This window comes from Salmo trutta, chromosome 33 (genome assembly GCF_901001165.1).
Source record: "Salmo trutta chromosome 33, fSalTru1.1, whole genome shotgun sequence".
Classification (NCBI taxonomy): Eukaryota; Metazoa; Chordata; class Actinopteri; order Salmoniformes; family Salmonidae; genus Salmo; species Salmo trutta.
In genome coordinates, this window is record NC_042989.1 from 19,832,744 (window position 1) to 19,856,771 (window position 24,028).

The following is a 24,028-nucleotide window of genomic DNA, read 5'->3' on the forward strand; positions in this document are numbered from 1 at the left end:
CTTCTGCGTAAATCAACTAAAAGTGTTTACTGCGCACATGCTTCTAGCAAAGCCTTTTCATCCACAAGATATTCCACTTTAACTTTTTCGCATGACTTCTGAATAATTGCAATGTTGAAAGAGAAGGTGTTATCACAATGTTTAACTACGGTGGTGTTAAAACAGAACAACTGGCATTGATCAGAAGATTTTGATATCTGAAATTGTGAGTCGTTATTGATTTTCCTGTTTGTGACAATCTTGATTATTATTATTTTAAATGATTTTGTTACTGATATTGTTAATGAATCATTTACAAAGTACGCTTTGGCAATATCTACATTGTTACGTCATGCTGATAAAGCAATAGAAATTAAAATCTTCATGAACAAAATTCTTTGTTGATCACCCGGAAGTACAGTAAAAACAACCACGGAGGAGGTGAGTAACGCAGCTAGAAAAACTAATTTGACAAAAAGAACAATATTTCCTGATACTGTTGAAGTTTACATATATTCATGATTATATCATTGTAAAAACAATTCCTACTACAAAGAGAACCCATAGCCACGGATATTGGCTGCTATTGGCCGTAAGCTAGCTAGCAAGCTAACATGGTGATGATGGTGGACTGTCTTGTCACTGAATGATAAGTGGTAAACAGTAATAACTATGTTATTGGATACTAGCGCTAGTCATACTCTAACTCGTCACAATAGTTTTCACATTATTCATTAATTAATTCAAAAACCATCACAACACACCAGCCTTTAAAGCCCTACTAATATTTGTTAGCAATCACAGACTGGGCCCAGCCACCAAAAAAAGTAAACCCTTGAGCTAACGTTAGGTGGATTCCATGATGGTGGAACTTGCTTGTGTCATCTACCTCCTTGGATATAGTGCGAGGAACGTTCATTTGAAGCTTTACATCTTAGTTTACAATGTATCCGATGACCACAAAAACACATGTATTATTGTATGGTAAAACACTTCTAGTTAAAACAGTTGTACTTAGCTAGGATAAATAAAGGTGGGGGAAAAAGGATTTAGCTACTATACTTCATTTTCTGATTGTACCTTTAACCTCACAATTGTGTCTGGTGTTTTTGTGTGTGTCTGGTGAAGAAGATGGAGATAGACTACCAACCAGAGGACTCACCTGTCTCCTTATTCGATGAAGACTGTATTGATCACGTGAAGGACATGAGGTTGGAAGCAGAGGCAGTGGTCAACGATGTGTTATTCGCCGTGGCCGAAATGTATGTGTCCTCAAATTTGGACAGTGCTTTGGCTGTGGCCTACATTAACGTGGAAACAAGAGAGGGCAATCGCTATTGCCTTGAGCTCAATGAAGCTGGACTAAGGGTGAGGGATATCAACAGTATTTAATTTGTGCCATTATTTAATTTGTGCTGTTCAGCTGTTATTCTATGTAGGCCTACTGGTATTGACCACTCTCTATTTTACCTCACAGGTGGTTGGCTACGCCTTTGACCAGGTGGATGAAAGCTTGAGCACCCAATACTTTGAGACTATTTATTCACTGCTGGATACCCTCAGCCCCGGCTACAGAGAAGCCTTTGGGAATGCCCTGCTACAGCGATTGGAGAGGCTTCAGCAAAATGGACAATGAAAGACAAAATGGAGCTAATGATGTGGAAGTAAAACAAGGGTTGTAGGGACATCAATTGTACTATGTGAATACAAACATAGCAACCTTTCTCATCAGGTTATTGACCAGACATCTAGCTACTACTACAGTACTAATGTACTACTAAAAGGCTCTGCAAGGTCAATCCGACGTCTGCAGTGACCATACTGCATTTATTGCGATACGGCCTCTGCAGAAGTCAGGGCATTTATACTTCTTGCGCTTAGCGGAGTAGAGCAGAGCTGTTATGAAGGAAGTGAGTTTGTGTATATACAGTACCTCCCGCCCCCACCTACCATCAACCAATTATGTCAATGTGGAGCTATACGGAGCCCTCCGCATTGGGTTTCATATTCATGTTATTCACAACAATGATTTAGACCTGCTGTGTCAGTCTGTGACCAGGATTATCTTCTGTCATCATTCACATTCAGGTTTCGTGGCCTTTGTAAAGAACTGTCTGTCAAGTTTGACAATATGTCGCAGTGTTTAACCAACCCCCCCCCCCCCCCCACCCGGCACTCTCACACTTCATTAACCCTGCTTTACCTCTACATAGGTAGATTATAATTTAACTATGTTACTTAAGGGCCTCCCGAGTGGCGCAAATGTCTTAGGCACTTCATCACAGTGCTAGAGGCGTCACTATAGACCCGGGTTCGATCCCAGGCTGTGTCGCAGCCGGCCAGGCACATGCACGCTGACTTCCATCGCCAGTTGTACGGTGCGGCTGGCTTCCAGGTTAAGCGAGCAGTCCGGCTTGGCAGGGTCGTGTTTTGGAGGATGCATGCTTTCGACCTTTGACTCTCCTGAGTCCTCATGGGAGTTGCAGCGATGGGACAAGACTGTAACTACCAATTGGATATCACAAAATTGGGGAGAAAAAGTACCAAAAATATATAAAATATATTCAAATTCAAAATGTATGTTACTTAATGAAGTTGTCCTCTGCTGTCCACTGAAATAAGTATATTTGGCCTTCTATGTACATCAGCGAGTGCATGTCTCATTGAAACAGCCAAAGAGAGAGAAGATGTGGGGATTGTTTTCAAAATCCATCAACCACCGTCTCTGATGTTATGACTCATAAACTGCCTTAACGATTGACGATGGTATGCTCTTTGGCAAAATAATGTAAAGTACAAAAATGTACATAACCCTTGTCTTAGTTACTGAAGTGTTCATTGTTGTCATGGTAGTTAAACATTTATTGTTTGGCACTTTTCATTTAACACTCCTGAGTTTTGAATAACATCGAGAAGGGTCAAATATTATTCAAAACAGTCAAGTGGCCATTATTAGAAGGATTTTAAGGTCTGCTTTTGTTATTTGGGCAAATATAATTTATGCATTTCAAACAAGGAAATGCATTTTCATTTACTATTCACATTATTTTTATGAATACTAAATAGAGATGTTGGTATTGACCTGATAGTTTGAGAAGATGTCAGATGAGGGAGACATTTTTATGAAAAATATGTGAGCTACAGGTTTGTGTGGTTGAATTGAGGACTTCCTGGTGTCTGTCATATTATAGTATATTCTCATTTATGTTTCTCTGTTAAGTACCCCAAGCTATCATACTTTTTAGGCAAACAATTAAAGCACCTGAAGATGAGTTGAAGAGGATGTATCATTGATAAACAAACTGCTTTTAGTTCCTCAGTAAAAAGCACAGAAGATATGAGCGTTTACTACTGATTCCACAACTGAGAGTCAACAGTATTTTAATTCATTCAGATTTTGTGAAGATGCTTGATGATGTTGGCTCCAAGTCCTATCAGTTTTACAGGTCTGGTAATTTTCCACAGTTATTGTAATTTGTGTTGAGAATTTAGTTGTGTGTGAAATAAATGATTGTCCACTGTAGTGTCATTTAAATTGACTTAGTATCAAATCAGTTTACCCTGTAAAGGTAATTAGAATTTTTACTGTCATTGTTTGATGCTTACAGTTGTGCAGACCAACAAAAGCTAGTTAAATACGTTTAATTTCCTTGTAATCTGCAATTTTGTTGCACTTATTGCTTTTGAAATGAGTGGTGTGTGTGCATCGGTTTTACCAAGGTGAATGAGTAAACCCAGTTATCCCATGTAATAAATTCTTAGGATCTTGAAAATGCTGAGGCATGTGTTATGTTCTTTTATTTGGTCATGGGCTTTGAAAGTTCAACAGCACACAACAGCATTTTATTTTGAGACATTTGCTTGTCCTTAATGTTAATCAGATGTGAAGGCAAATTACCAAAAAGGTAAAACTATAATACTACAAAATGTAAGATTAAATAAAGACTATTAGATGTAACTATTAAGACATCTTGATTTTAATATCTAAGTATTGCTGTTTGACAGTACAGAAGAAGAAAAAATCCCCTCCCAAAGTACTGAGTTACAACATATTTAGCAGTCAAAAGGAAATACAGTACATGCCAAATAGCTTTTCAGACCACACAGCAGCCTGTAAAAAATAAGCAAATATCTAGAAAGTTGCACTGCAATGTAAATAAAGTCTAGGAATTGATTGTTCACAGGAACATTAACAGACTCATTCTGATCAATCATTGACACTATTTGGCAGATGACTGAGTAGAATTTAGCAATACTTGGGTCATTCCATCAAATCAGTACCTTTTGGGTAGCGTAACTTGGTCAATATTTTTATTTTATTTCACCTAATTTTAACATTCTGTCATGAAGAGCACATGTTCAACTTAATAAAACAAGTTTTTCCCCATCTCAAAAGGTTAAATAAAGTATATGACTATAGTAAGTACCTATTAAGTGTCAAATAAATTAACAGGGTTGACGATTTCATCTTAAATCAGCCATAAATCCGGTTGTAATGGGGAATGGAAGCTTGTGTGCAACAGGGAGGAAATTGTCAAAGACTCCAGCCACCCAAGTCATAGACTGTTCTCTCTGCTACTGCACGGTAAGCTGTATCGGAGTGCCAAAGACTGAAGAGCTCCTTAACAGCTTCTACCCCCAAGCCATAAGACTGCTGATCAGTTCTCAAATGGCTACCCAGACTATTTACATTGACCCCCTTATCTTATTCTAATCTATTCTTGTTTTTTTGCACTGACTCTCTTGCACAAGCTCCATGTACACTCACTGGACTCTAACCACATACTCACACATACTACACTGACACTCCAACAACACACACACACACATATATTGACGCCACACACACATACATTCACATTCCTTCACATATGTTGCTGCTACTCTCTGTTTATTATCTATGCATAGTCAATTTTCCCCTACCTACATGTACACATTAACTCGACTAACCTGTACCCCAGCACATTGAGTCGGTAGCAGTACCCCTTGTGTATAGCCTCGTTATTTTGATCTTATTGTGTTACTATCTTTCCTTTAGTTTATTTAGCAACATTTTGAATCTTTTTCTCTTTTTTTACTCTGCATTGTTGGTTAAGGGCTCGTAAAGTAAGCATTTCACGTTAAGGTCTACTACACCTGTTTTTATTGGGCACATGTAATACAATTTGATTTGATACATTTGAATGCAAGCTTCACAAGAAAAGTAATTGTTAAAACATTTCTAGCCTGTCTATCTATGGGCAACAGGGTTGATGTGTTATGCCCGACCTGCTCTCTTTTCCACCACAAAACACTAGAAAAATGTCCAGAAAGAGTAGAACCAGCTCTGGTTTTGCGCACACTCGGGCTTGTGCGGTGGAGGAGATCTTCGTGGGCTATACTCAGCCATGTCTCAGGGTAGTAAGTTGGTGGTCTGTTGATATCCCTCTAGTGGTGTGGGGGCTGTGCTTTGGAAAAGTGGGTGGGGTTATATCCTGCCTGGTTAGCCCTGTCCAGGGGTATCGTCGGACAGGGCCAAAGTGTCCCCCGACCCACCCCTGTCTCAGTCTCCAGTATCTATGCTGCATTAGTTTATGTGCTGGGGGCTAGGGTCAGTCTGTCATTTCTGGTGTAATTGTCCTGTCTTATCTTGTTTCCTGTGTGAATTTAAGTATATACGGCAACAAAAATTGGCAAAGAAATTAATACTGAATACAAAGCTTTATGTTTGGGACAAATCGAACAACACATCACTGAGTTCCACTTCATATTTTCAAGCATGGTGGTGGCTGCATCATGTTATGAGTATGCTATCGGCAAGGACTAGGGTATATTATTTTTCTTAAATAAAAAAATGAATACAGCTAAGCACAGGCAGGCAAAATCCTAGAAGAAAACCTGCTTCAGTGTTCTTTCCAACAGACACTGAGAGAGGAATTCACCTTTCAGCAGGACAATAATCTAAAACACAAGGCCAAATCTACACAAGTTGCATCAAGACGGCATTGAATGTTCGAGTGGCCTAGTTAGTTTTAACTTGAAAATGGCTTTCTAGCAATAATCAACAACCAACCAGACAGAGCTTGAAGAATTTTTATAATAACTATATGGTAATTTTCCATGAACAGAAATTGGTGGGACTTGCTTCAACTCTACAAGTATTTTTGTAGTAGTGGAAGCTAAGCACTTAAATATAGTCAAAGTTCAATTTAGTTAAATAATTGGTCTGATTACTTTGATAGAGTACACTATCAGTCTTATTACTTTGGATTATGGGGTAGTTAGATCACATATTTCATCACAAATAACTACACTCAGACTAGCCTACTACACTTTTATACACTCTCCTAGTAGAATACCACAGTATATGCAAACTGTAATAATAGAGTACAGAAGACAAGGAGGCGTTGTTGAAGTACAGTATATGTAAACTGTAATAAGTGTACAACAAGCTAGCGTTGTTTAAAATAAATTAAAATCTTTAATTGTATCCCGAGGGGGGAAGGTAGTGATTGGTAGTAGTTATTACAGTTCTGATTTCAGATTTGAATATCAGAGAAGTAGACCAAGGTGCCATGCCCTTTATGTTATCTACGATGCGTTGTTGGGAAAAGTCACATGTGACAAAAGTCACAATGTTCACTCATTATCTCATGCTTAGAATGTGCTCCCCCATTGTTATAATTAGAAAGTTCTGAAAAGTTCCATGGTGGGAAGTTAGCTAAATGTGTTGATGTGGTCAGAAAAACTGCTATACCTTGTTATTGGTAGTAGATATCTGTTCTTATTTCCAGATTTGAAAAGTAGAGAAGTAGACCAAGATGTCACACCCTCTAGCTGTTTGTCTAACTTATCTAACTCAAAATCTGAGACCCTAAGCTGCAAATATAGAAAACGTGCTGTAGCCTACCTTCAGAGATGGTGGAATTATTTTTGGACGGGGGGGTAGAGGATTTTTCTTTTTCATAATTTAAATATGTTTCTGCTTGTAGTTTTCAAAATGTTTATAGGCTATTTGTTAGTCATCTTGCCCTAGAAGACTAAATAAACCCTTACTCACAAGAATGTCAAATTATAGTTGACATCGTTAAAGTTCTCTGTCATATCTGCTTCTTTCCCGGAGCAAAGACGTTTAGAGACCAGGGAGAAAATGCAATAACAACCAAAACTGGGAATGATTTTCTGTGCAGTCTGAACTGTCTGAACTGTTGAAAGAAAATAAAAAGCTGTGAAAATGACCCAACATGTTTCAGGTAAGATTTCAGTTCAGCTTGGTTGCGCTGATAATGTGGTTGAAATACTATAATCTTTTATGATGCTGATAAAGATAGCACCTCTGGTCCCTAACTGAGCATTCGTATTCTCTCAAGGAAAAAAATAAATCATATTTCTCCACTCCTGTTCTCTCAGCCTGGTCTCAGACCAGACATAACATGGTAAACATAAATTCGGGACACTCAAATTAGAATGATATGTTACCTTTGGTATGGTTACATTAGACAGAAGGTTACTTGAGGTGAACGTCTAGCAACCTTAAGGTTGCGTGTTTGAATCTCGTCAACTCCAGCATTTTAGAATCTCATCAACTTTAGCAACTACTTACTACCTTTTAGCGACTTTGCATGTTAGCCAGTGGCGACCCATCATTCAGGGCAGGTGGGGCTGAGCCCCGCCTGTTTTGAGCACCACCTGTTTAGCTAAAAAATATATATAAATATTTGTTGTTGTTTTTGTTGCCTGTATTGCATGTTATTTTGGCATTAATACATGTCACATATCAGTTTGCATACAATGTAAAAATATATAAATAATGTAGTTAATAAAACACGGTCTGTTTTTTGCTTTCTTGAGTAAGGCAGCTCCAAAATGCAGGTGTTTCAGCCTAGCTCAGTGCTTTCTGTGGTGGTGGGGCAGCCAGCAGAAAACATGGAGCGTAGAGGTTGGTAATGTTCTCTAGTTGCACCGTGATTGGCTCAGTGTTCTGTACTGCCATAGAGTTACAGTACATTAGAAGTGCCCATCCAAGAAGACTCAAGGTCATTGCCACAGATATAATGACGTCAAATCACGTTATATCTACCGTAGCTTTGATTGGACTGATCATGTCAACATCATACTTTCAAAATATTAGCTAGCAAGCTAGACAAGTAGTCATCATCATGAATCACATCGACAATCTACTGGCAAATCCTTTTCAAGCCTTGTCATATGAGGAGAAGTTATAGATAAAATCTATCGGTGCTCATCGGTCATTGGACATAAACATTACACAACAAGTTGGAAATTGCAAATTCAACAATGAGTGGTTTGGAAGGAATCAGTGGCTAACTGCAAGCCTTGCAAAGGCACTCACTAGCCTACTATTCAGTGGAGTGGGTGTGTGGTCCAAGTCTGGGTTTAAGGGTCTCTTTTCCAAGCTTAAAAGGATAAACATTCAACACCAAGAGCCAGAGAAGGTTGAATACATTGGCCATGCTGTCAATCCAGCATGCCTTCTGCCGCATTCAAAACAGTGAGTTCAAGACAACTGAGAACTTGGGGAAAAAAGAGGGTCTCTTTCTAGAGCTCCGACCTGAAAATCACTGACGTCATGATTCAACATTGTTTTTTTCAGTGTTCCCAGTTGTCTTGAAAGCACCATAAATCCAGAGAATGCCACATTTTGATTACAAAGTTTGATGACAAAATTTGCCCACAAGGACCGTCGCGCCACCTTCCTGTTCAAGTGAGCACAGAATAACAAGGTGAGTCCAAAAATGTCTTGTATGCTGCTGCATAAATTATGTAATATGCCAGGGAAATATGTACATTGTAGTTAAGAAAGTAATAGTAAGTGTATGTTGTGTAGTAAGCTGTTAGTAGCCCATGTGCCTCACCCTAATAATTTGGTCCCTTTCCCCCTCATAATTTAGCCTACTGTTCTGACTTGTTGGTGCACAAGTAGCGTATAGCCTGTTTTAGGGAAATGTAATCACCGAATATTGTAAGCGCTTTCATTGTCTGCTTATATCCCCTTTTATTTATCCTATGGTTCTGACTTTGTGTACAGGGAGAATACTGTAAGAATGGCCCATTTTTTAAAATTCTGTTGCTGTACAGCAAAGGTGCTGAACAAATAGTTATATTGACTACGTCTATCCTATCTCGCTCATTAATGTCTTAATTGAAATTACGGATTGCCTCTTATCTGCTCGTCATTCGCTTACATGCTGATGACACCGCTTGCGTCACGTGCGCTTGCATTGCAAAATAAATGTACACATACATGTTATTCCATTGTTGCACCCACACTGCTTGTGCGCATCTGCGTAGTCAGACGCTAAAATAGAACTTGATTCTATTTGTGACACTTGACGCACTGCAAGTTCTGCCTCTCCCATCTCCTCATTGGTTTTTAGGAGCATATATGATTGAAAGATTAACTGAGGTCCACACTCCAGTCCAGTTGGTTGTGGTAATGCACCTTAAAGTTGGTTGCCAATCGTCATATAAAGTCTAAAGAAGAAGAAGCCTGGAGGAGAGATTATTAGAAACAAACTCAGTTTACCGTTTTATCTGTGGATTAATTGTCAGAGTAGAGGACCTTGTGCATTTCAGGTAAAATAACAACCCAATGTTTATATCCCAGGACAAATTAGCTAGCAACAGCAGGCTAACGAGCTAAATTGCCATAAATGTTTAATGCTTTTTGCCTGTCTCCAAATTAATATAATTGGTTCAGAGTTTGTTTTGATATTTCAACCTGCGTGTCCTGGTCGCGTCTGGTGTGGGTGGACAAAATCAACTTGCGCTTGATGGCGCGTGCGGTCTGGTCAGCATGTTATGCCATAGTTTGTACATCTCAATTTTCAGTAGAAACCACATTTGTTTAAGCAAGTCAGCCATATCAGCTATGCTTTTTTAAAAGGCAGTAAATGAGTCTGAATTAACTGTTTCGCTGCCAGACAATGCTCCGCCAGGTGTAGCAGTGGTAGGGATTCACTCTATGATTCTGAAAAGAAAGCCCTGCTGTTAGGACAGCTTTATGTAGGCCTTAACAGTTTGTGGGCACCGTTTGTCACCGTTATAGTGCAACTAATGTATCGTTTAGTGTTGTGTAGTGGGTTTGCTGGCATGCATCTAAAAATGTTTTGGCAAGTTTGCTCCACCAAGACTGGCATGCTAAAATCGCCACTGATGTTAGCTAACCCTTTTAGCTAACCATTCCCTTAACCTTAATCCTTTAACCTAACTCCTAACCTTAACACTAGCTAACGTTATCATTAGCCAACTAGCCACCTTTCGCAACAACAAATTGGAATACCTAACATATTGTATAAATTTAAATTAACATATTGTATGAAATGGATGATGGACATCCACCAATTAATACATACCATACGAAATATAAAATGTAGTGTATCAGATTTACATACAGGAAAATCTGAAATGCGCTGAGATCAGGTTGGTTCCTCAGTCAAAACTTACATTTGGTGTATCATTTTACAGCAAGAAATGATTAATTCAAAATGTGGAAAAAGTCAAAAGGGGTGTGAATACTTTCTGAAAGCACTGTATACACACACACACACTGCTGCTTCTGTGCTTTATTTTTTACTCTTATTATCTATCCTGATGCCTAGTCAGTTTACCCTGCCTTTATGTAAATATCTACATCAAATATCTTGTACCCCTGCATATTGATCTTGTACTCCCTGTATATAGCTTAATTGTGGTGTATTTTATTCCTCGTGTTACTATTTAACTCTGCATCGCTGGGAAAGGCTTGTAAGCAGGCATTTCTACACCTGTTGTAGTCGGTGCATGTGACAAATAAAATGTTCAATGTTTCTTTTGAAAACATTTTTTAAAGGAATAGTTTCACAATATTAAAAATGAGAGTTCAGTTCACGTATGATGAATCACAAATCACATTAAATAATAATCTTCAGAAATTACTTTGTCAAAGCAACAAAATAGCAAGAGCTTTACAATGATGGTGAAAACTTGGAGAAATGTTGGGTTTAAGTGGGTTAAAATCTTCCTATAAGTCACAGATGGTACACAGAGGGACATGACAAATGCTGAATTGTCACTTTAGCAAGTCTTTATTCATATTAAAAATCAGATTTATTGAATTTTCAATTTAGTTTATTTTAAAAAGGGCACTTCATTTATAACAGGCTTTCACAAATCAACATTGGTGCACAATTTCTACTTAAAATATATAAAGGGATGCAAAAGGTAGGCAGGTAGCCTAGTGGTTAGAGAGTTGGGCCAGTAACCAAAAGGTTGCTAGTTTGAATCCCTTAGCCGACAAGGTGAAAAAAACTCAGGAGGAGTTTGGATATGCAAAAACACATTTCCAATTCACACATGCGTATAATACACACGTGTACATGTATGGAATTGGAAAAATATAAGCACCCACAGTTATTAGGTACTCATTTGGTGGAATGACCCACTTATGCAGTTATGAGTAAACAGTTGGCCACAACATTTCAAAATGCCTGTATGAGAAGTTAAGTTTTAAAACGACTGAAAAAGCTACAGTATACATTTAAAACCTACAGAATCAATAGTTAAAATCAAAATTCTTAAATTATAGAATAATTCATGAAATGTGTATGTGGGTTATTCTCAGTTTAAGCAGTTCACATTAGAATCCCTTTTTTAAAATTCCCTTCAGCTGGTACTGCAGACAAATCTCAGCTTACGATCTGGACTGGGAACTTTATGCAGAACAAGTCTTTGCCAGTGTCATCTCTCAGCTCCCATTCAACAACCAGCTTGATCTAGAAATTAAGACAAATTGAGATTTTGTCCAGTATTGGGAGACATTGGATCAGTAATGCACACAAATGCTTCCCTTTTAAATCGACATCTTTGAGGCTATCTTTTTATACTTTAGGGTCACATTGAGGAAATGAAAAGAGGAACATCTTGTTTTCAGCATTCTCAAGAGCATTAAAATGGTGTGTTCAATTATTTCAGGCATACTTACAGAGGGGTACTCAGACTTCACTGGAAGCTGAGTCACATAGTGATAGCTCTGTGCCTTCTGAATGGGGCACTCAATCCCAGACTTGCAGCCGTCTTCAATGGGGATGGGGAATGGAATGGGAACGCCAGCGATCACACCGTGGACAATTGCTTTACTCGTCTGGCTCTCAACCGCTAAAAAAAAGAGGCACAGGAGGGATTAACAAAAATGGCACATTTACTTTCAATGAACAAACATCTGTTGATGATATACTTACCACTGTTGAATGTCACATTGACAGCATAGGCCTGTCCTTTATGGAGCTCACATGGTTGTTTAGGACAAGGTTGGATGTCAACAATCACCACCTTACCAACATCAGAGCCTGGAGAGAACAGAAGACAGATTCCATTGTCACTCATTCTAGTAATGAAACCAAGCCAAAGATTCACACGTTATAAAATCTGTAATTTTGGTACACTACCCTTGTAACTAATAGGTTATACATCATCACCTGACAAGATGACCAAACCAGTCAGTAAATTAAGTAATTTTTCATCAAAGTGCCAACACCTCAATCAAAACTTACCACAATCTACAAATTTCACAGGTTCTGCACAGGTGAGAGCAATAAGGGAGAACAGAACAATGATGGAAGCAGCGTGAAAATCCATAACTGCAATCTGGCCCTGAAAGATGTTAGAGAAAGATTCTTACAGCTGCAGTTTCAAAAACTTGAATGACTACAAATTAGGAAAGCACAGAGACCAGAGCTATATATAGCCATACAGACTGTCTCAACAAGCAAATTCAGCGAGCAAAAGTATTCTCAGTTCATTCAATCATATGACTCGTGTGACTAGTACTAGATCTCTATTTAGCTAGCTAACTCCTCCCAGGAAAAACAGCCCGGATTAGTACATTGTGTAGTCCAGAGGGATATACTACAAAGCAGGATTAATGAGTTAACCAATTTACTTTGATAAACAACCAGAAATAACTATTCATTTTCTGGTATATTAAGAAAGCAACGTTTAGATATGCGTTTTTGCTTGTTGAGTCAATTAGAGCGTGCCCATTTTTATGCTCATCTTCCTAAAAAATAAAGTTATTTCAGAATATTTTGGCAAAATTAGTTGGCTAAGTCATTGATCTTGCTTTTTAGTGTTGTTGTGATGTTTACAGTAACAAATAAACATTCACTAGCTAACTACCTTTCCATCTTCGTTTGGTGAATATACACCGATCTAATATTTAGAGATAAATATATATTAGGCGAACAAAACTTTTAGATACAGACCTCTCTTCTTTGCTTCAGGTGCGTGCTCACAGACACTCCTTACTTCCTTGTCACGAGAAAATGACGTGTATTTACAGTGGCGGAATATTCAAGACTCGCTGACTGGCATGGAAAGTAACGAATCAGATGTTTTATATATTTCAAGAGTAGGCGATTCTTATGACGTTATAAGACACACGATTTTCCTAACCAATCGTTTTGCGTCTCTTGATCTGACACCGCAGTTTCCATTGGGGGCGGCTTTTGTAGAATGTTATGGAAGATGTTATTCGTACTACGACGAGGAGCAATGTTGAGTGCAACAAAGACAATGTCATGGACCCTAACTAGGTATACAATGGGTATTGGAATATAAAGTAATTGCTTAAGAAGGCATATAAACAACTTAATTATATCGACAAGACCACTGTCTTCATATTGCAAAGAAGAACAGCGTAGCTAGCTAACGTTAACCATTAGCTTTATATTGGCTATCACTGTGGGGTCAAGCTTAGCTTACGTCAGCTAGTTGAATAGAATTTTGATTTCTGTTTAAAAAAAATTATGTCATATTATCTAATCAGACAAATTTGTTGGACTTAAGTCAACACTGTATGTATATTGCTCTAACGTTAGTTACAATTGGGTCTATTCAGCTGCCATGAATCGCTGAGCCTTTACATGACCCATTCCTTCTACCAAAGTAGTAGTAGCCAGTAACGTTACCTGTCAGTGTGAAGTTAGGCCTTATGAATCAATATTGTAGGTATAAAGTTGCATTACTTTGTTATTAGCTGGTTAACATTAACTAGTTGATTCGTTTTTATTTGAATGAAGAAATTGTAAGTGTGAAAGTGATGTGAATGCCTTGAGGCTCTTTGGTGTTGTGTTTTGACAAGGCTTTTTTTTCTTTCAGGGCCTCATTTCCCCTTTTCACCAATGGGGTCCAACCAATATTGCTGAGATGTCCCCAAAGGTCTCAACCCCTCTACACAAGTCTCTCACGCTTGAGCAGCAAATCAGCCCAGGAGAAAACAGCAGAGTCCAGTCCAGTTGAAGAGAAAGTATACCTCAGTGCATCATGTGTTAAGGTTAGGGTAATTATTCACAGACAAAAGTATAATATTGTACTCTATAAACAGTATAATGTAACTTATTTAAATCCATCCCCATATGTGTGGGCTATAAAGCTCTAGTGTCTTTCTCTGAGCACTCACTTCCTCTTTCATCAACAGTGGTGGATGATCAAGGGATACTTGGATACTCCTCATGTCAAGTACTGACCTAATTACCCTTTTCTCTGTCTGTGTCTTCAGAGGCTAAGCGAGATCATGGATAAGGGACAGTACCTGAGAATACAGGTGGAAGGGGGAGGCTGCTCTGGGTTCCAGTACAAGTTTATCATTGACAGTACCAGGAACGAGGAGGACAGGTAATTGTCATTGATTAATCTGTCGCTCTGTTGTCATTCAAGAGTGAACTCATTATTGATGAACTGAATGAATGGCATGCAGCAGTAACACAATTATTTGTAGTAACACAATCATTGTTATCTGATCATATCTGTTTATCTCTTTGTCCTCGATCCCTTCCAACACCCTTTTTTTATCCATTCTAAACTCTTTCTCTCCCTCTCTCTCTCAGCGTGTTTGAGCAGGGAGGGGTAGGGGTCATTGTGGACCAAGACAGCCTGGAGTTTGTGAAAGGCTCTACACTGGACTATACTCAGGAGCTGATTCGCTCCTCCTTCCAGATGCTGAAAAACCCTCAGGCAGACCATGGCTGCTCCTGCGGAACCTCCTTCTCAGTCAAGTTATGAGACTGGGTCTGAGACTTGCAGCTTTCAACCCCTCCATCCCTCACTAAGTCATAATGTAGGCATTTTATTTGAAATTATATATTCAGAAACCGTGTGTTCACAGGTGCATAAGTTATTCCACAATTCACAGATGATCCTCATAACAACTCTGCAACTGACAACATTTAAAGAATGCTGTAGCCTATTTTTTGGGAAAGTATGCTTGGTTACAAATTTAACAAAGTGGATGAGAATCAGACGTGCTTGGATGTATTTACAAATTGATGCATTGGTTTTCAGCGTTCTGTTTCACTACGATATTAAATTGATTATATATTTATACTGAATGCAGATTATGCTTTGCGTAGTTTGAAAGTAAAAGAGTGCATCCCATAAAGAATGTAGGTCATGTCTCTATGAATAAAAGTGTCAAAATGACAGCAAATGTATTTGTCTTGGAATCAAATTAATACAGTTCAAAATTTAGGTCATGATGTATTTACCAAGTAAATTGGGAGCTTTCTGATTACATCATAATGATGAAAGAGCAGCTACTGTGAGAAGTGTGGCCAGTCTCAGATAGTTGGTACCTATCATAAGGCATTACCATTTCAAAATAGTTTTGGAACATCAAAATGTTAGTGAATTTCTCATTCTTAATAGGTGTGTCTAGTGTAGGCGGGCTATCATGTCAACATAGTTTGATTATCAAGCTCATTAAACCCTCAAATTCACATAGCTTAGATCGCTGGCTGTATGCAAATAGGATTGATATAGGTTGTTGATTGAGTTAGTACCCCATGAGTGATAAAGAACTTATGTTGTCAATCTTTTTTATTTTTTATAAAAATTTGATTTAAGAAACATTTCACAAAAAATATACAAAACAATATCTTTACAAATTATATTTACATTGATGTAATGTAAATCAAAATATGCTGTAAACACATTTAATCAATTTAACAGAATTATCATAAAACGAGGGAAAACATTTTGCATGTTTCATATTTTCTATTTACCTAGTTACATTCCAGTTGAACAATATCATATCTGGTTACGAGAAACATAAACCTATATCCTTGTAAAAATAGCCACTCCCTTTTAAACGTATATCAATATGTATGCTCTTAATAATGTTATGCCATAGCAGCACACTGAAAAGTGATCAAAAGGAGAAATGCAACAGTGCATTGAAACATTTTCAGCTTTTTTCCTTTGTTTTTTTTGAGGAATTTGGTTGGACAGGGAATCAGGGATTGTCTTTTGATAAGCCATGCATTCCCATTACACACATACACAAAACCTCAAACAAGTATACACACACATTGTATGTTACGGAGGGTTACTGCACAAGCTAAAATATCACTACATTTGAATCAATATGGTCACACACTGCTGGGGGTTTGAGGTTCAACCAGTGGACAACACGGTCACATACACAAACCATCAGGGTAACACAGTGACCAGGTCGGGTATACAGTGCATAGTATGCTTTGGCATGCTGACATCCAGAACATAACTGCGGATGTTACATTCATGAGGAAGGCCACAGGAGTTTAAATCATTTGTAAAAAATTATTAAGAAAACAAAAACTTCTATTAGTCAAAAGAAAAAACTATGGAATTATATAAAACAAACATCAAACCACTCCAAACCTCATCAGTCACTCAGAAGGAGATTAAGGCTAAATTAGTTTGCTACAAGTTTTAAAAATGGCATTTTCATCAGTCACACTAACTCCTGCCAACTGGCAAAACTGCCATTTAGAACATTGACACAAACACTCATACTAAAAATAATCACCATCAAAATTATGTGCAGATGATATGAAAGGAAGTTTTACAACTGTGATGTGATGTTTTGGAGGGATATTTTGCAACGGTAGTGGTAACAATCGGGGCTTATGCTGTAGTGTAAATGAGGCTCACGCTGATGCCCCGAGTGTTGAGGCAGTGAGTCATGTTTACTAGCTGTGTAGTTATCCCACAGCGGAGTGGAGCGGGTTCTTCTCTCTGAATAGGCATGCTGGGAAAAGCCCATGCAGACCCCTGGACTGGACACAGTGGTGGATGGATGATGTGTCACTCCAGGTGTGCCTCTCAGTGAGGGGCATGGACGCACCTCCAGACAAATAGGCTGCAGAGGACACAGAAAAGGGAGAGGAAAGACATTTATTAACAGTCAGCGGTGTAACACTAAGGCATTTCATACAATATTCAAATGTTTATTTAATTGTCAATTGCTACAATGAACTTAAAACATCACTAATGACAATGTTGTAAAATTGAGACAGTTTCAGAGGAATACTGTACTAATAGAAACTGGAGTTCTACCTTCTATCGTCCCCACCAGCACTAATGACGAAGCGATCCCCACTTGTGAAGCGAATATTAGTCAAGTGGGCTGAGTGGCCCAGAAAGCGTTTGTGTTTGGCCTGCAGAGAACAATAAGTGTGTTAATAAAATGAAAATGAATATGTAGGCTACCCCAAAATAACTGTAGCTGAGCATAATTTAGACAGATAATAGATGCATAGGTTAGGTGGAACTGTAGTTACAGTATATCATCATGGTCAATAACATACACACCAACATTACAGAGACACATGAATGGTACACATGAAACCACAAACATAAGCCTGAATCACATTAGTGAAAGTTCACCAATATAATAAATATCTCCATTCATGTCAATGCTGAATGCTACTATAAGTCAAAATGAATATGTAGGCTATTGTACAATTTGATACAATTTGTGAGTCATATTTAACATGCTATAATCAATCCAACAAGTATTAGCAGTTATAAACAATTAACAGTATTTCATTTTTGTAAGTATTGTTAATAAATAGAGCTCACTATTCTATGGCAGAAATGTATGAATTTATAGTTATCTTGGATTGATGAGGTACAATTATCAAACAGAATTCAATATTCACACAGAGACACAGATCAGCATCATAGAACACAGATTATACTTACAAACTTTTCTGGACATGGAAAGTCAAACAGCTTTACCATTCCAAAGTCATCGCCTGTGACGATGTTCAGGCCAGAGTGGGAAACACAGGCACAGGTGACGTCTGCTTTGTCAGTGTTACGGGACCAGATCCCCACAACCTCATCCCCCAGGACACTTGCCAGACAGTGAGACATCACATGTTAGTTAGACAGGAAGTAACTCCAATGATCATGTGGTGCTTTGACTTGGTGTAACCTAGGGTTTCCCCAATTTTTGTTGAGTTCAGGCAATAATTTTGTATGATCTTCTGTGTAGAAAAGAACATCATAATTAATTACGTTATTTCCCCCCCAGTCTGATTTAGTGCCTGGTCAGCTTCACTCTGTTCTAATTAGTCCTGCGCGGCTTGTAGGCATTGAGAGGGACACATGCGTGTTCCTGAGAGTCATATCTTTCCGTGATGGGGTAATAATATTTTGTAGCTTAAACCGTTCAAAAGATAGAGCTACATTTGTAGGAAGAAAAGAGAAACTGCTTTGTTTACTGACGTAACCCTGGTTCTAAGAACCAAGTGCGATTTTTAAAATGTAATTTCAGAGTTTCTCTTGTGACCCCATTTTCAAATCAGGCGACCCCACTAACCCCTGTGTCCCCAGTATTGATTTCATATGGCCCTGTCAGTAGTGAGATTACTATGGAGAACCCAACATAAAACACTCACCTTGTCCATGTGGACCAGGTTATCCTGTCTATGACTGACTGCTCTGTGACATGCTTTCCAGATGGCACCTCGTACACCAGCCGCTTGTAAGCACCAGTCGATATCTGTTGGAGTAACAGTAAATAATAGTCAAATAATACAATAAAACATGATTATTGTGAGTCTTGATTTCATATTGGAGAGTTAATATGCATTTACACAATCATAGATACACAGATCTCGTGCCTCTACCTGAACATAGCAGCTGTCTGCAGAGAAGTCCATCTGCATGACAAAGCTGGGGATGTCCCTGCAGCAGTTAATGCGGTTGAGTTGTGGTCCAAGCGTCAGGTCGTAGAAGTCAACCGCACTCTCACTGGAGCCCACTGCCAAGTAGCGTGAATCTGGACTGAACCTGAGGAAGAAACAGGTTCAGTTCAAAATGTGTCCTCTGAGACTTATTACAACAAAGAGAAGAACACTCAGTACACTCATGAAGGATGAGTTTCCCCCATAAAAGGCTCTGGGTGATTTTGAGAGGGATTCCCCCACCTGATATCTTGGATGGGAGAGCGGCGGTCCCTCTTCTTGCCCCAGATCTTGAGTGAGGTGACCAGCAGGATAATGAATTCTCCATTCTTCATGCCAATGGCCACCATGTCCCCCTCGGGGCTGTAGGCCACCGTACGAGCTGGGTGTCCCAGGTTCACCTTGTTTAGCATCTTCTGTTACCCCAAAAAAGATTCAACATAGAGAAAGTCAACACACAAGGTTCTTCTAGTGCCTCACATACAACACATTAGCAGTAAGAAAGATTCCATCAAATTCAGTTAGCTCTTTATAAACTGAGACTAGCTGGCTGGCTAACAAGTCATAGTAAAGGGGCTCCTGACCTTCTCTGGGATGTCCCACAGCCTCACAGTGCCATCCTCTGCAGCAGAAAGGAACACGTCCCGTGTGGGATGGGTGCCAACGCCCCAGATCGGACCATCCATGTGGCCGTTCACCAGGATGTTGCACGCTGCATTCTTTTCCCCCACCTCAATGATCTCCGCATTCCGGGTTCCTACCAGAATTTTACCCTAGAACAGCAACAAGGGAAATGTGGATGAGGAATACTTGCATGGCTCGTCACCCTATTCTTTATACCCACTGGATGGTGGAATGTCCCACCTTTCCTCTGCATACGGAGCGCACACAGTCTATGATCTGTCCCGTCTCCAGGCGAAAGGCTCTGCAGCGCTTCAGCTCCTGGTCCCACAGCTTCAGAGCACCTCCTTCCTTTGACCTGTAGGGGGCACCAAACACAACACTGTTGCTGTATACTGAAATCTGAGTTTCCATTCAAGTTTCATACTCTCAGTCCTAAATATGTTTATGTAGAAAACTTTGATTAATTAATCCAAGTCAGTTCATTGATTTCACATGACTAACAGCAGTGGTAGCTGGTACAGTGAGGAGAGGAGCAATACTTACGGTCTTTCCTTGCCTCCCGTAACGATGAGGCCATCTCTTAGTGTGGTGTACATGGTGAATACAGGCCCTGTGTGGGCTTTAGCCACTACTCTCACTAGAATGTGCTCCTTCCACACACACACATCCCCACTAATGGTACCTGTAAATGTCAAGTTATTCTGAAACAAAAAAAACAAACCTGCACTAATCTAGTGACCTAAAAGAGCAGAGGAGCATAGCACAGACAATCAAGCAGTATAAGAATCAATTAAATTGCATCGTTAATCCTATTCAATAGGCTTTATACATATAATTACAACATGTATCATATCTGTACACTGTTGTCATACCATTGAAATGAAAGGTAGATTATATTTAAAAAAGTTTTCAACATTAATTCAAGTTAACATTCATAAGATAATACATAAAATAAAGTATAAGTACATCTTAACAATAAGTACAATGTCAAATACATTCTAAGTATACATGTTCCATAGGGAAACTGCAAATGTAGTAACTGGACTGTCCGATTGGGTATCATATGGCAATAACATAGAGAGTGGGGAATGGACTTACAGCTCCAAATGCTACAGAGAGCATGGTCTGCATGCGGGCGTCCTCTATGGAACTCATCACACCCTTCTTGCACAGCAGAGCCCGGCCCGCGAGTGTCCAGAACCTCACATGTTTTATCCCAACAGAAACAAACTGGGTGTCCGAGTCCGGACGGAACTCTGCCACAAAGATCCGTTGAGTGTGTCCCGACCGGCTGGCCACTTTGGCACCTTGAAAATAATGGTGCATTGATAGGTCCCCTACAGAGCTTCTATCTCCCTGTACTCATTGCAGCTGGGCACTAACAGGTGCACCGTGATAAGGTGAATAGCCTGTAATGAGTTGGTGTGAGGTGTTTACCTTCTTGCCACCTCCAGATGGTGATGGTGTGTTCTGGGTCCAGACCCACAGAGAGCAGCAGCTTCCCAGTGGCACTGAAGCTGACCGAGCAGACGCCCCGGGAGTGGAAACAGCGCAGCACAGACAGCGTCTGCTTGTTCATGGCATCCCACACGTGGATGGAGGGCGACGTGGCTGAGGGAGGGAACAACAGCAGTGTAGATTCAAGCTTCATGTATGCTGGATGAAAAGAGGCCAGAAACTTTAGGTCCCAACTAAATCCACAAATGATGAAATTCAATGACTGTGACTTCTTTTAAATATGAGGTTTTTACATTTGCCGGACCATACGACATGTTATAATGGATATTGAATATCAATGGTACATTCATATAAAAAAACTTGTCTTGAATAGAGTACCAATGTAAGTGGGGGTCAAACAAGAGCTACAGGGCTACAAGCAACTGAAGCAATCAAGCAAGTTTGTGTGAGGTGCACACCTGCCCTTCCCATCTAACCCACTAGGTCACAGTCTATCAATATAACACACTGTGGATGTAGTAGAAGGTACCTGGAAAGCTGTCAATCAATATTATCTATGAAGAAGAGAAAGCTATTCTCAATCTACCATAAGAAAAACATCATCAAGGAACGTTTCAAAATTATATATTTCTTTCCACTAGTGCACCGAAACACTCTGTCAGAACAACATCCTCTGCTGTCTGGGACAAACCAAAACTATTGAAATGGCGAAGTTCTTACCTGACATATCACCAGTATCACCTGTATGGAACAAATGTAAAGATGAATTCAATAATTGGAAGATCAATGGCACAAGTAAAACTCTAAAACACTATTTTCGCAGTCCAAGTGTTAATAAGAATATTGTCAGAATACTGTATTGTAGTAGTTTTCCTCATAAAGAGCTAACATGTGCATGGGAACTGTACAAGGACCTCCCACATGCAGCTTTCGATTCTCTCTTTAGAGACTGTTTACATAGCACGTGTTTTTGGTAGGTTTCTGTGGTTTGCAAGGCACACAGCAAGCATGCATGATAATTACTCTTTTATTCAACTGTGTGGAGTTTGCGATTATGCAGGTAAGTTGCATCAGAGCACAGATAAGGGGTGTGGGGGGGGGGGGGGGGTGGTACAGTAATTCCCCAGTAGAACACACAGTTACAGCACATAGGGAAGAAAACATGAGGTCAACCTCTCACAAACATACCTACTTGGCCAGTTGCTACCACGTTGGGGAATTTGGGGTGTTGATTGATAGTCAGGCACAGAATGTCATCACTATGTTCTATATAGAAGCTTTGGCAGGCTGCAAGAAAACACATACACACAGACACACGCACGCGCAACCACGTGCACCCGCCATGCGCACACACACACAAATATGTAAATTGACATCCCTCGTAAGAACAGTAAAGGACAATCAACATATTTAGGATTTCAAAGAACAGCATTAAGGCTCATTCAACAATACTGTAAAACCCTCTTCAGATGAACACAACTCAGCTCATCCCTTCTGTCATGACGTTGCCCTCTTTGGGTACAGCGAGCACAGTTGACCCCCCTCCCTCTGCACCAGCCCTTTTCTATGCACCATCCCCCGACCTCTATACTCCTGACACCAGGCTCTGTAAGAAGAGGTCGTAAATTCCTATGAGGAGATTCTCTCCTCATGGCCACAGTATAGAGACAGTGAGTTTTCATAGACCACACAAAGGAATTCTTCTACCTCATAGAACTTGACAACCGAACAATATTCAGGTTCTGGAGAAGGTATTAAAGATCAGTGAAGAATCCAGCTATGAACTGGTCCGTTTGGTACAATTTTGTGAAACTCATGAGAGACAATACGGCCACATTACCATAATCATGTTTATAGAAGAGTCTCAGGTATGAGACTTACATCGAAATGGTTGTATAAAATTAATGAATAAGGATGGAACTGTTTGTGAAATTCTGTAATGTGATATTGGACTGTTTAATGAAGAAGGAAACTCCAATTCCCTTTGGAGTCTTAACTAAATCAGAGGACTGCCCATGAGCACAGTTATGGTCTGGCGTCATGGGACAGGCCCTTTTCTGCTCTTCCGAATAAAACCCCCACCTAGGTTTTCTACCACCAGACCGAGCTTACCTCAATTACGAGATGGCTAAAGGTTGGAGACCAGCTTACCTTGATAACGAGAGGGCCAAGGTTTGAGAGAAGACCATGCATTTCTCTTGATTAACTTTTAACCATACCACGTGGTTAAACTCTTAGACTATCGATAATGACAGAATAAGAACAAGTCTTTGATATTAATTACTAGTCTGCAGCTCGGAATTCGGAATCATTTAACGCGAAGACCGACAACCGCCGAAACATCTGTCCTATAACGACATTAATGAATGTCACTCTGAACTACCCATTCTAACCACAACAGAGAGAGAGAGAGAGGGCGGACAGACTCTCCAACAGAAACAAACTTTTCAACAGAGATCCCGACGACACACTGAGCGTAAATATATATATCGATTGCAATTGTTCCCGAATGAGTGAGTGTTCATGTGCAAAAGATTAGTATTTCAATTGTTATAATTATCAACTCTGTAGTGCCTTCTCAGCTGACCCACACTCCCCTTTTGTCTAACAAGCCGCCATGCCGGTTTAGCCCACTAGGGCACATTCCTCTATCATTTCCTTGTAACCATATCTACTGTTTGTTATGCATTTCTGTGAATTACTTAGTTAGTAAATAAATAATTTTAAGACAATTGATGTATGGATGACTCATAGTGAAGACTGGGTTCGTGCAGATAACCAACAATTTACGACGTTTGGAATGAGACTGACGTGAGGTAAATAATTCATTCATTCGAAGACTAATTGATCAGATATTAAAATATCTGAAAGTTATATTAGGAAAATTATAACTTTGTAATCTGAATATTTTCCTTGGTGCCCCGACTTCCTAGCTAATTACAGTTACATGATTAATCAGGTTAATCGCGTAATAATAA

The 24,028-nt window shown here is 39.4% G+C and overlaps 4 protein-coding genes across 8 annotated transcripts in view; 2 read left to right on the top strand and 2 right to left on the bottom strand.

Annotated features, from left to right (window-relative positions):
- Nucleotides 1-284: 284 nt before the first annotated feature.
- Nucleotides 285-3,758, top strand: gskip (gsk3b interacting protein). Of its 2 annotated transcripts, none has more exons than XM_029730203.1 (3): nucleotides 285-420; nucleotides 1,111-1,347; nucleotides 1,457-3,758. In XM_029730203.1, the coding sequence occupies exons 2-3, from the start codon at nucleotides 1,111-1,113 to the stop codon at nucleotides 1,613-1,615; spliced, it is 396 nt and encodes a 131-aa protein (XP_029586063.1). In that variant the 5' UTR covers nucleotides 285-420; the 3' UTR covers nucleotides 1,616-3,758. The 2 variants fall into 2 exon arrangements, with proteins under 2 accessions (XP_029586063.1, XP_029586062.1); XM_029730202.1 differs by having other exon boundaries at nucleotides 326-420; nucleotides 1,108-1,347.
- A 7,264-nt stretch (nucleotides 3,759-11,022) lies between these two features.
- On the bottom strand, nucleotides 11,023-13,335 carry npc2.1 (NPC intracellular cholesterol transporter 2, tandem duplicate 1). Its single transcript, XM_029730210.1, has 5 exons — nucleotides 13,221-13,335; nucleotides 12,510-12,609; nucleotides 12,198-12,305; nucleotides 11,942-12,114; nucleotides 11,023-11,732 (listed from the first exon to the last, which is right to left on the bottom strand). Exons 2-5 carry the CDS (start codon nucleotides 12,592-12,594, stop codon nucleotides 11,646-11,648), a joined length of 453 nt encoding a protein of 150 aa, XP_029586070.1. The 5' UTR covers nucleotides 12,595-12,609; nucleotides 13,221-13,335; the 3' UTR covers nucleotides 11,023-11,645.
- A 76-nt stretch (nucleotides 13,336-13,411) lies between these two features.
- LOC115172603 (iron-sulfur cluster assembly 2 homolog, mitochondrial) lies at nucleotides 13,412-15,444 on the top strand. The gene is made up of 4 exons (XM_029730209.1): nucleotides 13,412-13,550; nucleotides 14,116-14,290; nucleotides 14,516-14,631; nucleotides 14,844-15,444. The coding sequence occupies exons 1-4, from the start codon at nucleotides 13,471-13,473 to the stop codon at nucleotides 15,016-15,018; spliced, it is 546 nt and encodes a 181-aa protein (XP_029586069.1). The 5' UTR covers nucleotides 13,412-13,470; the 3' UTR covers nucleotides 15,019-15,444.
- Nucleotides 15,445-15,813: 369 nt separating this feature from the next.
- The window catches only part of LOC115172602 (echinoderm microtubule-associated protein-like 5), a 66,974-nt gene continuing 58,759 nt past the window's right edge, over nucleotides 15,814-24,028 (bottom strand). For all 4 annotated transcript variants that reach the window (XM_029730207.1, XM_029730205.1, XM_029730206.1 and 1 more), the window contains 13 exons: nucleotides 22,239-22,337; nucleotides 21,771-21,791; nucleotides 21,030-21,203; nucleotides 20,691-20,899; nucleotides 20,136-20,293; nucleotides 19,833-19,947; nucleotides 19,553-19,741; nucleotides 19,212-19,384; nucleotides 18,912-19,074; nucleotides 18,681-18,784; nucleotides 17,980-18,133; nucleotides 17,332-17,432; nucleotides 15,814-17,134 (listed from right to left, as the gene is read on the bottom strand). In XM_029730207.1, coding sequence (XP_029586067.1) covers nucleotides 17,098-17,134; nucleotides 17,332-17,432; nucleotides 17,980-18,133; nucleotides 18,681-18,784; nucleotides 18,912-19,074; nucleotides 19,212-19,384; nucleotides 19,553-19,741; nucleotides 19,833-19,947; nucleotides 20,136-20,293; nucleotides 20,691-20,899; nucleotides 21,030-21,203; nucleotides 21,771-21,791; nucleotides 22,239-22,337 — 1,697 coding nt within the window. In that variant the 3' untranslated portion in view covers nucleotides 15,814-17,097. The remainder of the gene's footprint in view (nucleotides 17,135-17,331; nucleotides 17,433-17,979; nucleotides 18,134-18,680; nucleotides 18,785-18,911; nucleotides 19,075-19,211; nucleotides 19,385-19,552; nucleotides 19,742-19,832; nucleotides 19,948-20,135; nucleotides 20,294-20,690; nucleotides 20,900-21,029; nucleotides 21,204-21,770; nucleotides 21,792-22,238; nucleotides 22,338-24,028) is intronic.

Excerpts from the sequence above, each read along its gene's own strand:
- gskip (XM_029730203.1), top strand. The coding sequence starts at position 1,111 with ATGGAGATAGACTACCAACCAGAGGACTCACCTGTCTCCTTATTCGAT. Across the intron at positions 1,348-1,456 it reads TCAATGAAGCTGGACTAAGG|GTGGTTGGCTACGCCTTTGA; the intron begins GTGAGGGATATC and ends TTTACCTCACAG.
- npc2.1 (XM_029730210.1), bottom strand. The coding sequence starts at position 12,594 with ATGGATTTTCACGCTGCTTCCATCATTGTTCTGTTCTCCCTTATTGCT. Across the intron at positions 12,115-12,197 it reads CAATGTGACATTCAACAGTG|CGGTTGAGAGCCAGACGAGT; the intron begins GTAAGTATATCA and ends TCTTTTTTTTAG. Across the intron at positions 11,733-11,941 it reads TGAAGTCTGAGTACCCCTCT|ATCAAGCTGGTTGTTGAATG; the intron begins GTAAGTATGCCT and ends CTTAATTTCTAG.
- LOC115172603 (XM_029730209.1), top strand. The coding sequence starts at position 13,471 with ATGTTATGGAAGATGTTATTCGTACTACGACGAGGAGCAATGTTGAGT. Across the intron at positions 13,551-14,115 it reads ATGTCATGGACCCTAACTAG|GGCCTCATTTCCCCTTTTCA; the intron begins GTATACAATGGG and ends TTTTTCTTTCAG. Across the intron at positions 14,632-14,843 it reads ACCAGGAACGAGGAGGACAG|CGTGTTTGAGCAGGGAGGGG; the intron begins GTAATTGTCATT and ends TCTCTCTCTCAG.